Source organism: Schistocerca serialis, chromosome 2, assembly GCF_023864345.2.
Source record: "Schistocerca serialis cubense isolate TAMUIC-IGC-003099 chromosome 2, iqSchSeri2.2, whole genome shotgun sequence".
Lineage (NCBI taxonomy): Eukaryota > Metazoa > Arthropoda > Insecta > Orthoptera > Acrididae > Schistocerca > Schistocerca serialis.
The window spans coordinates 582,389,873-582,403,955 of NC_064639.1; the positions used below are offsets into that span (position 1 = coordinate 582,389,873).

At 38.0% G+C, this 14,083-nt stretch overlaps 1 protein-coding gene across 1 annotated transcript in view; it reads right to left on the reverse strand.

Annotated features, from left to right (window-relative positions):
- LOC126457597 (cytoplasmic dynein 2 heavy chain 1) overlaps positions 1-14,083 on the reverse strand; it is an 808,157-nt gene that overhangs the window by 319,331 nt on the left and 474,743 nt on the right. The window contains exon 40 of the mRNA XM_050094037.1: positions 5,789-5,929. Coding sequence (XP_049949994.1) covers positions 5,789-5,929 — 141 coding nt within the window. The remainder of the gene's footprint in view (positions 1-5,788; positions 5,930-14,083) is intronic.

Here is a 14,083-nt window from a genome sequence, read left to right on the forward strand (position 1 = left end):
TGGTCTCACTTTTGCCAGCTTTTTCAAAAATCTTTGAAAAGGTTATGTTCAAGCGTCTACTTAAGCACCTTAGTGATAATAACATACTGTCAAAGTCACTGTTTGGGTGTCTCAAGGGTTCTGATATTGAGAAAGCTATTTACACTTACAGCGAAAATGTCCTTAATTCATTGGACAACAAACTAGAGGCAAATGGCATATTCTGCGACCTGTCAAAGGCGTTCGACTGTGTGAACCACCGCATTCTTTTAATTAAATTAAAATATTATGGTGTCACGGGTAGTGGTGCAAAGTGGTTTCAGTCATATCTTACTAATAGAAAACAAAGGGTGTCATTATGTAACACTTCAGCAGTAGGCAATCAGACATCATCTGACTGGGAAGAAATTACATGTGGTGTTCCCCAAGGTTCCATAATAGGTCCACTACTGTTTCTTGTGTATATTAATGACCTGTCATCTGTTACATTACCAGATGCCAAGTTTGTCTTATTTGCAAATGATACAAACATTGAAATAAATAGTAAATCAAATATAAATTTAGAAATGGCAGCTAATCAAATTTTTACTGGCATTAATAAGTGATTCATAGCCAAATCACTGTCATTAAACTTTGAAAAGACCCACTATATGCAGTTCAGAACTTCCAAGAGATTTCCTTCTGATGTGTGTATACAATATGATGTCATGGAAACAGGAGAAGTTGAGAGTGTAAAATTCTTGGGATTAGAACTTGATAATAAATTCAGTTGGGAGCAACATACTAACAAACTGCTAAAGCGCCTAAACAAGTCTGTGTTTGCAATGTGAAAGACTGCAGACATAGGAGATATAAATATAAAAAAAACTGGCATATTTTGCTTATTATCCATCCATTATTTCATATGGTATCATATTTTGGGGTAATTCCACAAACAGAGAAAAAATTTTTAGAGTACAGAAGTGTATAATAAGAGTAATGAGTAGTATAAATCCAAGAACATCATGTCGAAACCTATTCAAAGAATTGGGCATATTAACCACAGCTTCTCAGTATATTTATTCCTTAATGAAGTTTGTTGTAAATAATACATCTCTTTTTCCAAGTAACTGCATAGTACACAGTATCAATACTAGGAATAAGAACAACATACATAAAGATTTAAAATCACCTACTCTTGCCCAGAAAGGAGTCCAGTATTCAGCAACGCATATTTTCAGTAAGTTATCAGCAACCATTAAGAGTTTAATTTCAGACAAGGCACAATTTAAACATAATTTAAAAGAATTTTTTGTGGCCAACTCCTATTCAATCCATGAGTTTCTCAACAAGTGCAGAAGACCGTTTTAATGAAAATTTATTACACTTTAATTCTTGACAATACTTGGTTGTAATAGCCAAGAAACTAGCAAATGTCTGAATGATGGATTTAATGAAAGCAGATGTAAGTATTAAACCTGTAAATATTAGAAGTTTAAATTTAATTCATGTACATAATTTTACTGTTTATTGACTGAGGCTCATTAAAATTAATGAAACTCAAGTTCTTCTAACTACATTTTTGTAATGTGTTTATCTGACATGTTCCACAGCCAAGAGGATTCTCTCTTTTATGGGTCTATGGAATGAATAATTAATCTAATCTAATCTAATACAACAAATAGACTGTCTGTCCCCCCCCCCCCCCCCCCCAAAAAAAATAAAGATACAGCCTTTTAGAGGTCTTCAATTCACTCAAGTTATACAGTCACAACAGTGCATATGGTGTGTATGAAATGATTACATTTACAGAGCAAAGGTGCAAGTTGTTATGAGGTGGAAGGTATCGACCTATGCTGAAATATCCATATTAGTACATGGTGGGGCCTCCACGGACAGCAATGCAGGTGCTGACTTTGGCATCCAGTCAGTTGAACAGATCGTGAACACTGTCCTGGGATATGTTAGGCCATGCCCACTATACTTCTGTAAGAGTTGTTGGTCGATGGGTGCACGAGTCACTTCTTGTCCCATCATATCCCACATGTGCTCTTTTGAAGACAAGTTTGGAGATTGTGCTGGCCAGGGAAGTTGCTGCTGTGTCTTGCAGTGCATGTTGGTTTTCAAGGGCAGTGTGTGTGCAAGCAGTATCCTTTTGGAACAACACATCACCTTCTTGTTGCAAGAACAGCAATAGCAAAGGTCAAACAACATTTTTCATATACTGAGCACTGGTTAGTGTCCTCTCCAGGAACACAAAAAATGATCAAGAGTTGTAGCTTAATGTACCACAGACCATATGGCCTGGAGTGAAACCAGTGTGTCTTGGACAAATGCACTCTACGAGTCAGGGCTCATCAATTCTACATTTTACATGCAAACAACCATCACTTGTGTGCAGGCAGAATCTTCTTTCATCACTGGAGACAATGACACACCATTCAATATTACAAGTGATCCTCTGACAGCACCAGTCGAGCTGTGCATGTCGATGCGGTGGCATGAGTGGAATATAGGTTAGAGGAGTGTGTACCATTAGTTCTAGTGCTAATAACTGGTTCGTAACAGTTTGTGATGTCATTTCTGGGCTCAAAATCCCTCTCATCTGTGCTGTGATAGCTGTATGATCTGACCATATTCTCCTTACAACACAATGATTCTGGCAGGCGTCTGTGCTGCACTGACGTCCAGAACCTCATCTATGGGTGTGAGGATGTCCACTTGACTACTGATACCAGCATCATTGCACAACTGAGTAGCACATCCAGCTTGTGTGGCAATTCTCCAAAGGACCATCCCACCACTCGGGAGACCATAATTTGACTCCTTTCAAACTCACTCAGTTCGCTGCAGAAAACTTGAGAATGTCTCCATGGCATGGTTGCCTGCTTGCTTCACTTGTTTGGACCACAGTGAACAGTTGTGAGCATTCCCTATTAAAGGGTAGACATAGACAGTGCTCTGATAAGTAAGCCACTGCGTTACCTGTTGGCGGACGATGTTGAAACTAGTATCAATACACCTACTATCCCCCATGTGGCTTTGGTAGCTATGTCACTATGCTATCTGTTGGCACATGATGTTGAAACCATTATAAGTACAGCTGCCCCAGGTGGAATATACCATCATCGGATCAAAATCAATGTTGTCTTCCAGGTGTACTAATTTTTTTTCCCAGCAGTGTGTAAGTCAATGACCACAGTAACACAGCTTAGGAATATTTTATGGAGGAAAATTAATGTAATATAACGATAAAGAATTGTGTCAGGACATCTTCAGATTCACCACTCTATAACTGACTGGATGTGGAGTGCACAAAATCAGCGTGGTATTCGTTGGCATGTCTGACATGGCCTGCCATGTCACCATTGCAAGCACAAACCTCACTGTGGGCTTCTCAGTCCCACATCGGTTGTGGAATGACACCAAACTGGTTTTCTTGGTGTGACATTACTACTGGCACTGTAGAATAGCAGATGTGCATAAAATATACAGGGACCGATGACCATACTGTTTGGTCCCCTCCCCCAAATCAACCAACCATAGAATGTATAGGTATAAAAAAATGAACTGATTAATTAATGACCAGCTGGTGAGTAACAGATATATTGTTAACTGCACACCACACATTAGTTTGGACTGCTGAGGCTCCTCATCTAAATAGCCATTAATAACAACCTATGTGAAGAAAGGTGGGAGGGGAAAGAAGGAGAACAAAGAGAAAGACATTATTCAAATTCACAATTAAATGCAATGTATACAGATACTCAATAAATGCAAACTGTATTCCAGATATATTTGGACAAGTGTCTTGTTGTAATATAAATTGTACAGTCCTAAAGTAAGGAAAATGACAAAAAAATGCTTGTACAAGATATACTGCAGTGTAAATGTTGCATAAAACAGCAGAGCTTTGGAGAGGCCTTTTCTATTAGAAAAATGCAGTCACACACAACCACACTGTCCGAGGTGTACTTCTCCTATCTTCCATGACATGTCGCACAGCACTGCAGCTTGTCAATTCAGTCACTAGAAAAAAAATCCTTGCTGTTTCATCACCTCATAAAGGTTATTACGAGGGTCGGTCAAAAAGTAATGCCTCCCATTTTTTTTCTACTTAAAGAAATTAAGTTAAGTGAAAAATTTGAATTTGGCGCCATTCCTCAAACCTTCTTCTGCAATCCACTGCAGTAGTAACTTTTCTGTGTCAACAGGTGGCAGCACAGCAGAAGTTTGTAAGATGGCCGACATCGATGTTCGTTTGAGACAGCGTTGTGTGATTGAATTCTTGAATGCAGAAGGTGAAACGCCCATACGCATTCATGAAAGACTGAAGAAGGTGTATGGTGTTGTGACAGTGGATGTCAGCACTGTTAGACGATGGGTTCGTCGTTGTAAGGAAGCTGAAGGGCAAACACCGTTGACTGACGAAAAGCGGAGCGGCAGGCCGGTGAGTGCAGTGACTCCACACAACATTCAGCAAGTTGATGACATCATTCGTGGTGACCGTCGGGTGACTGCAGATGAAGTGTGTCGCATTATTTCTCTTAGTAAAGGCAGTGTGATCACGATTATTAAACAATTGGGGTACTCAAAAGTTTGTGCACGGTGGGTTCCAAGAATGTTAACCGATCAGAATAAAGAGGCAAGGAAAACAATAGCCTCCCAACACTTGCAGCGCTTCCGTTTGGAGGGAGATGAGTTTCTGAAAAAAATTGTGACCGGGGACGAAACATGGGTGCATTTTTTTGAACCCGAATCAAAGAGGCAGTCAATGGAGTGGCGTCACACAAGCTCGCCGAGGAAGAAAAAATTCAAAACTGTGCGATCGGCAGGGAAAGTTATGGCAACAGTTTTCTGGGATACAGAGGATGTGATTCTGGTTGATTTTTTGGAGCAGGGATGCACAATAAATTCTGTTCAATACGTCACAACCCTCAACAAACTTAAAGCACGTCTTCAGCGAGTTCGCCCAACAAAATCAATGGCAGATGTTCTTCTTTTGCATGACAATGCAAGACCACACACCAGTCGTCACACCTCTGACGAGATTGTCAAAATTGGATGGGAAGTTTTGCCTCATCCCCCATACAGCCCTGACCTGGCACCATCAGACTTCCATCTGTTCGGGCCACTAAAAGAAGCTCATTGTGGGATTCATTTTGAAGATGAGGAGGCCGTCGAAACATCCGTGCGTCAATGGCTTAGGAAGCAGAGCTGTGATTTTTACCGTGCTGGGATACATGCCCTTGTTCAAAGATGGACCAAAACTGTAGAGATGGGCGGAGATTACATTGAAAAATGACAAAATGATCCTCAATGTTGTGGTTTTCAACCTATGTAATTGCATTTAAATTTCCTGACAATTAAACGTAGAAAAAAAAATAGGAGGCATTACTTTTTGACTGACCCTCGTACATTACATGTGCTTTTTATCAATAGCACACATAGGTACCAACTAAGACACCACAGCCAGTACCCTCAGTGTTGGGAGAAATGGATACTTCAGTCACTATAAAGTGACCCTACAGCAGTAACTGTGGAATCTTCAGCATTATTTTTAAATAGAAAAAATGATAATAATCATGATTCCATACAAAGTTCTCAACAACATATGTGTCAACCTTTAGGAGGTCATCAATACATCAAGAATATTTTTAGTTGCTGAATTTTATTATGAAGTACATGACTACTTTGTATAAAGAGAAAAATTGCATTTGGACACTAAGCAGCATTAAATTAAATATGGGGGATATTTTTAACATGACTCTCAGGTAAGGTAAAAAAAAAGTCACACTGAAACTAGGAATTGATGTCAGATTCCTCTTACCTGTTGCAGGAAAGATATCAGCATGCTGGTCCCCCATTTATCTGGTACAGCTAGATTTAAGTCTTTGAAATATAATATTAGTCGCTCACTATTTCTTGGTCTATATGCACGGCCTGTGGTTGTTGATATCAACATGCAAACCTAAAAAATTAAAATTGATTGTACTATACCAAAAGCATTCATTCATTCACACATCACCCTTTTTACATCCCATCAAAAACTAAATACTATTAAGCCAGTTGGCTTTCATTGTTAGCTAAATAAACTTGCTAACTACAGCAAAGAAGGGTGTATTTAAGTGGTCTATATAATTAGCAGAAAAGCTGCTGCTCTGAAAAAGGATGTTACTTTGGTTCCTACATAATTAAATATCAGAAATTATGATCCAGGAAAAAAACAACGCACAGTCCATTATAATAGTAATAAATGTAAATGTATTGTTTAAAAATTGAAAATGATTGATATAAACCAAAAATTATCAAGAAGAGAAGTATCAGAACACCTGAATCTCAAAGTTATGCAAAAAATAAAATAAAAACATATTACATATTCCTCATTTGCTAACTTCGTGTTCCCATCTGCCCACTGCTGATTTTTCCTCTTACACTGAAAAATTTAAATAACAATGACTAGATGAAATTTAGTAATAATTGTGAACATTCAACACAAGACAGAAAATTAGTGCTATAACACTTTTATGCAGTGTTCCACGCATATTGTGAGGATCTGCCAATTTGCCAGTATTCAACTTCCTAGACAATGCTTTAATAGCTTCCCCAACATCAGTGTCGTGTAACTTTTTCTCTGCCACAAATTCCTTAGATAGCTCCTCACAATGCCAATACCAGTAATTACTTTTATTTGCCATATAGTGCCATCTTTCAAAATTAGAATAACACAGACATGATTGTGCTGCTGAAGGACAGTTTTCCAAGTGAACTATTTTGATAATTTATTCGTCCTCTCTCTCTCTCTATTTTCACAATAATATTTATGTTCTCTGGTCTTGGTAAATGTCCTGCTGATGTTGCAGTCTTCAGACCAAAGAATGCTTTAATGCAGTTCTTGATGCTAGTTTGTCATGACCAAGTCTCTTCATCTCTGCACAACTGCTGTCAAAGACATCCACTTGAACCTACTTACAACAAAGTGACTCAATACCTATTCATTAGTTACTCAATCCACCCACCTAATTTTCGACATTCCTCACTAACAACAAATTTCAAAATCCCTCTATTCTATTCTTTCAGACAGATACCTTAAGAAAGACTTCCTAACAATTAAATTTATATTATGGATTAATAAATTAGAAATGCATTTCTTGCTACAACCATTCTGCATTTTATATTCTGTCTACTTTGGCCATCATCAGTAATTCTGCTGCAAAGACAGCAAAACTCATCTACTACTTTTAGAAGACTAGATTTCCTAATCTAATTGCCTAAAACTCACCTGATTTATTTCAATTCCAACACGCACACACACACACACACACACACACACACACACACACACACCTGAACAGCTACATTGTTTCCGCTGCTGTGTATCTTTTGTCTTAACATCTTCTTAAATTTCCTACAGTATCTTTCACCTTTCTTCTTTCCTACAGTATCTTTCGTCTACTCACATAACCTTCTGAAACCTTGTATTTCTCATCCTACCATTTTGCACTTCCTGTCACTGTTACGATCTAAAATTTACATTTGTAGTAACACTGTTGAAATTTGGACAGACTTATGTAATAAATGGAAAATATTATTTAAATGTTCAATTAAAAAACAACCCTTATCCAATCATCCCAAGCATCACTATACTTCTACGCAAGGTACTATGGGAGGGTTAGCTTCAACAGATCTAACAGTTTGCTTTCATTTTCCAGCAGCAGGATCTTGATATCAGCAGTTGGCTGACATAGTGTTCTAAGGTAACACAACAGTGTCCAAATTGTCACAAACAGTGGCTGCCACAAATTATAGTCTTGTGGAACTTTGGACATGACAAAAGATGAAAATTTCACTTAATAATTAGCAGTAGACAAAATACAAATTGTATCAACTATAGTTAACAGAGTGGCATAAATAGAATCTGTCAACCTTTAGGAAGCCCCTGAAGAGGCTGAAAACAATAGAACTTGTATCGGGTTCAGATTTTGTGAGCACTATGAGTTTAGCAAATTATTGGATCCAACACCCAATTTCACTCGATGAATGAAAATTTATAGAAAATAAAAACCTAATTTATGATTATATGGGTGATTATAATGCATTCACAAAGCGAGGGTGAAGAAGAATGGCTAAATGAATAAAAGAAGAGGAAAAAGGAAAGGGCATTAGCAGAACTGTACTGCTTTTTGCAATTTGATGAAGCACGTATGTGCAATTTTCTAAGACTTAAATTGTAACTGCCGTATGCTTCCTTTTGTATTCACAGATGCTTCAGTACTCAAGTAGTTCAAGTAGTCCTTTTACATCCACATAACTCCTTCTTTTTTATTTTACTATATATATTTTTAATATAGGTGTGAAATACTAATTCCTGTACTCCAACTTTTGCATATTACATCAACAGAAATTCTTCTAGAGAATAGGGGGAATTGTGAAGGAGAAACCTTTTCACCTTTTTTCCCAATTTTATTTTGCTGTCTCATAGAGATTTCATACCATTAGGTAAATTATCAAAACATTCGATATTAGCACTGTGAGCCCCTTTTTGTGATAAAGCCAATGTGGAACAATGAATGTCATTTTTTTTTCCTGTGGAATTTTAATTAGATACATCATTGTTGCTTTTGACTAGCAGGGAGTTCTTTGCAACAAGCATGCTCTCTGGGGGACAAGTAAATGGAAATTGTCAGCCATAGAAGAATCTGAGCATTATCTTACTGGAGAAGTACACTGGTAGACCACATACAAAAGGTCCCGCAGAGGGTTGCATGTCACCAACATAATGCTGGCCTGTAAAGGTTCCACATACCACAATTAGAGGGAACTGGCTACTGAAGGCTATGGCCTTCAGATGATTACACCAGGGTCGTGCAGATAGTGAGGTGTGCAACAGCATGGATGGAGCTGTATGTTCATCAGGCTGTCACCACACCCACATGAGGTTATCATCCCTCCACAAAATGAATTGGGATTCATCACTAAACACAACGTTTTGCCACACTGTGGCAGTCCACATTTTTCTGGCTTGGCACCACTATGGGCAGTATCACTAATGTCTTGGTGTTAATGGCAGCATATGACAAGGGCATCTGGAGGACAAAATTTTATCTGCAAGGCATCTGGAATGGTTTGTGGAAAAACTGGCTCCCATACATCTACTTGCATGTGATTGTCTTATTTAGGACTTGTCCATTATGGGCAGTTGATATACAGCCTGCTGTCTGATTGGAGCGCCACTGCAGGGCCTGTGGGCACATGCATTGGTGCCAAACATGGATCATTTGCATATCAGATCTCACTGTACTTATCTGCAAACTTTCATGTTTGTAACTTTCTTCCTTCTGAGTGCACTACTTTCAATGATAGTGAGTGCATGAGAGGAACAACAGTGGACCCGGAATTGAGCCTTGCGAAACTGCATAAATGATTTCTTTACAGTCAGAAGAATCTTCCCTGCTTACATTGGTTGAATTATTAAGTACATCTTTCTGCATCCTTTTAGTCAGATATGACATTAACCACTTGTTGGCTATACCATCAATTCCATGAAACCTCAAGATTTTTTAGAGCAACTCTTGTGAAATTCAAATTGTGATGTACTAAGGATATTATTGTTTCTCAGATGAGATACTAACCTAGATTACATCACCCTCTCAAAAGTTTTGGAAAATGATGTGTGTTAAGAAATAAGTCATTAGTTATTGATACCTATCCCATTACATTTCTTATAAAGGGATTTAACAATAGTATGTTTCAATCTCTGCAGAAAGATGCAGTGTATTAGAGCTGCATTACATACTTCAATAAAACACAGTATTTATTAAACAGGAACAACTCTGTTGTACTCTTTTGGAAACATATCAAATTGAGACGAGCTTTTATGTTTGAGAGAATACACAAGTTTCTTAATTTCAGAAGGAGAAATAGGCGACATATCTGTGTGACTGAATTATCTGAGAGTTTCAACACACTGTTTTGATTTTTCTTTTGAACTCCATTTCAGAAATGATTATTGAACACACTTGTTACCCGTAACTGATCATTTATAGTTCTTCCATTTGAATCAATAGTGATGTTATCCTCTCCTGTAACCTGTTGTCCTGTATCATGTTTCACTACATTCCATAAAGGCATTAGTTCATTGCTGGAATTACTGATTTCTAGCATAATGTGCATGTTCCTTGATTTTTAATAACTTTTATTGCAAATTTTGGTTTATTTTTGTAGTATACAGCTTGCAGAAACTTTGCTTGTTATTGACAATAAATAGATTCAATGACAATTAAAAGTTAACTATTCTTCAGAATTAATTCAAAAGTACACACTTCAATGTGCTTAACTCTTCAAAATCAACTTGTTCCAATGATTTTGAAGTCATACTTCATCTTTATACATGTAACAACTTCTCCTTTTCTCACATTAAAGTTGGTGTCATGCAGGAAGGTTGCCAAATTTTCAGTGTTCTATGCAACCGCCTCCATTAACTGTTGGTAGCCAATAATATTAATTCTCTTTCCCAGCAGCTAACTGTGACTTACAGTTAGAAAGCAGAATCTCTCTCCTGCTAGCAGCACTGTGTTACTGTGCTTCACAACAACTGAATTATTCATTCAACTATTCAACTGTCTAGCTGTGAATGTGTATCAGTAAATGTTTTTGTGTGTGTGATTACATAGATGAGAATTTTTAGCTCAAAGAAGTGATATAGATGTGCATGAACCACATCCCATATAAAGATGCACAATACAAGAGAAGGAGGTAGTCCAACAGTGTATTATCTGATGAAACATGGGCGATCAGAATCATTCCAGAAAAACCTGCTGGAACAGTACTGATGGCTGGTAGTTTTAAAGTTCCCATAGGAATAGCTTCATGGACAGCTATTCTCCATGCTGGATCTTCTGCAGGTTCTGTTCCTAACAGTAAACTCCTGTTTACATGTAAGAAAAGCAGCAGTAACTGCCACTTCGAAACAAATGCTGTCAGTTTCATGAAATGGTTCACTGAACAATTCTTGGCACACCTTGGCTCGAAGTTGGTCATTGTAATGTACTATGCCAATTATCATTCAGCTATTACAGAGAAAACACCAAGTTATATATGAGAAACTTATGAAATTTATAAATGAAAACAGCATCCTATGTAATGAACAACATGGATTCAGAAATAAGAGGTCAACGACAACTGCTATCTATGAGTGCATCAATTCCACCCTAAACCTGATGGACAAAAAACAGGAAACAATAGGAGTCTTTATTGACTTGTCAAAAGCTTTTGACATGGTGGACCATAATATTCTGCTATCAAAGCTAGAAAGATATGGTATTCGAGGTCTGTCCAACAACTGGATCAGTTCCTTCCTGACTAATCGTATGCAAGCAGTGTGCATGAACCACACAAATATTGAACTAAAAACTGTATCTAATCACTTATCTGACTATAAACAAATTAAATGTGGTGTACCCCAAGGATCAGTATTGGGACCCCTTCTGTTTCTTCTGTACATAAATGATCTAAGCTTAAATGTTGATGCACACAAAACAACCATATTTGCAGATGACACCACGATTCTACTAAAAGGAGATGACGATGAACAGTTACAGCAGACAGTAAACATGGTCACGAAACAACTTAGCAGCTGGGAACAGAGTAATCAGCTTGTAATAAACAGTAAGAAAACCATTGCTCTAAAATTCCACAATGTTCCTAACAAGGACAGGTTTATCCCATCAGTCTCTATCAATGACGAACCAGTTGGTAACAGTACCGAAACCAAATTCTTAGGACTTTGGCTGCAGAGTAACATCAGATGGAATGTTGTTGTTGTTGTGGTCTTCAGTCCTGAGACTGGTTTGATGCAGCTCTCCATGCTACTCTATCCTGTGCAAGCTTCTTCATCTACCAGTACCTACTGCAACCTACATCCTTCTGAATCTGCTTAGTGTATTCATCTCTTGGTCTCCCTCTACGATTTTTACCCTCCACGCTGCCCTCCAATACTAAATTGATGATCCCTTGATGCCTCAGAACATGTCCTACCAACCGATCCCTTCTTCTGGTCAAGTTGTGCCACAAACTTCTCTTCTCCCCAATCCTATTCAATACTTCCTCATTAGTTATGTGATCTACCCATCTAATTTTCAGGATTCTTCTGTAGCACCACATTTCGAAAGCTTCTATTCTCTTCTTGTCCAAACTATTTATCGTCCATGTTTCACTTCCATACATGGCTACACTCCATACAAACACTTTCAGAAATGACTTCCTGACACTTAAATCTATACTCGATATTAACAAATTTCTCTTCTTCAGAAACGCTTTCCTTGCCATTGCCAGTCTACATTTTATATCCTCTCTACTTCGATCATCATGAGTTATTTTGCTCCCCAAATAACAAAACTCCTTTACTATTTTAAGTGTCTCATTTCCTAATCTAATTCCCTCATCATCACCCGACTTAATGAGACTACATTCCATTATCCTCGTTTTGCTTTTGTTTATGTTCATCTTATATCCTCCTTTCAAGACACTGTCCATTCCATTTAACTGCTCTTCCAAGTCCTTTGCTGTCTCTGACAGAATTACAATGTCATCGGCAAACCTCAAAGTTTTTATTTTTCCTCCATGAATTTTAATACCTACTCCGAATTTTTCTTATGTTTCCTTTACTGCTTGCTCAATATACAGATTGAACAACATCGGGGAGAGGCTACAACCCTGTCTTACTCCCTTCCCAACAACTGCTTCCCTTTCATGTCCCTCAACTCTTATAACTGCCATCTGGTTTCTGTACAAATTGTAAATAGTCTTTTGCTCCCTGTAATTTACCCCTGCCACCTTTAGAATTTGAAAGAGAGTATTCCAGTCAACATTGTCAAAAGCTTTCTCTAAGTCTACAAATGCTAGAAATGTAGGTTTCCCTTTCCTTAATCTTTCTTCTAAGATAAGTCGTAAGGTCAGTATTACCTCACGTGTTCCAGTATTTCTACGGAATCCAAACTGATCTTCCACAAGGTCGGCTTCTACTAGTTTTTCCATTCGTCTGTAAAGAATTCGTGTTAGTATTTTGCAGCTGTGGCTTATTAAACTGTTGTTCAGTAATTTTCACATCTGTCAACACCTGCTTTCTTTGGGATTGTAATTATTATATTCTTCTTGAAGTCTGAGGGTATTTTGCCTGTTTCATACATCTTGCTCACCAGATGGCAGAGGTTTGTCAGGACGGGCTCTCCCAAGGCCGTCAGTAGTTCCAATGGAATGTTGTCTACTCCGGGGGCCTTGTTTCGACTAAGGTCTTTCAGTGCTCCCCGCAGTATCATATCTCCCATTTCATCTTCATCTACATCCTCTTCCATTTCCATAATATTGTCCTCAAGTACATCGCCATTGTATAGACCCTCTACATACTCCTTCCACCTTTCTGCTTTCCCTTCTTTGCTTAGAACTGGGTATCCATCTGAGCTCTTGATGTTCATACAAGTGGTTCTCTTATCTCCAAAGGTCTCTTTAATTTTCCTGTAGACAGTATCTATCTTACCCCTAGTGAGATAAGCCTCTACATCCTTACATTTGTCCTCTAGCCATCCCTGCTTAGCCGTTTTGCACTTCCTGTCGATCTCATTCTTGAGATGTTTGTATTCCTTTTTGCCTGCTTCATTTACTGCATTTTTTTTTTTTCCCCTTTCATCAATTAAATTCAATATTTCTTCTGTTACCCAAGGATTTCTACTAGCCCTTGTCTTTTTACATACTTGATCCTCTGCTGCCTTCACTACTTCATCCCTCACAGCTACCCATTCTTCTTCTACTGTATTTCTTTCCCCCATTCCTGTCAATTGTTCCCTTATGCTCTCCCTGAAACTCTGTACAACCTCTGGTTCTTTCAGTTTACCCAGGTCCCATCTCCTTAAGTTCCCACCTTTTTGCAGTTTCTTTAGTTTTAATCTACAGGTCATAACCAATAGATTGTGGTCAGAGACCACATCTGCCCCTGGAAATGTCTTACAATTTAAAACCTGGTTCCTAAATCTCTGTCTTACCATTATATAATCTATCTCATACCTTTTAGTATCTCCAGGGTTCTTCCATGTATACAACCTTCTTTCATGATTCTTAAACCATGTGTTAG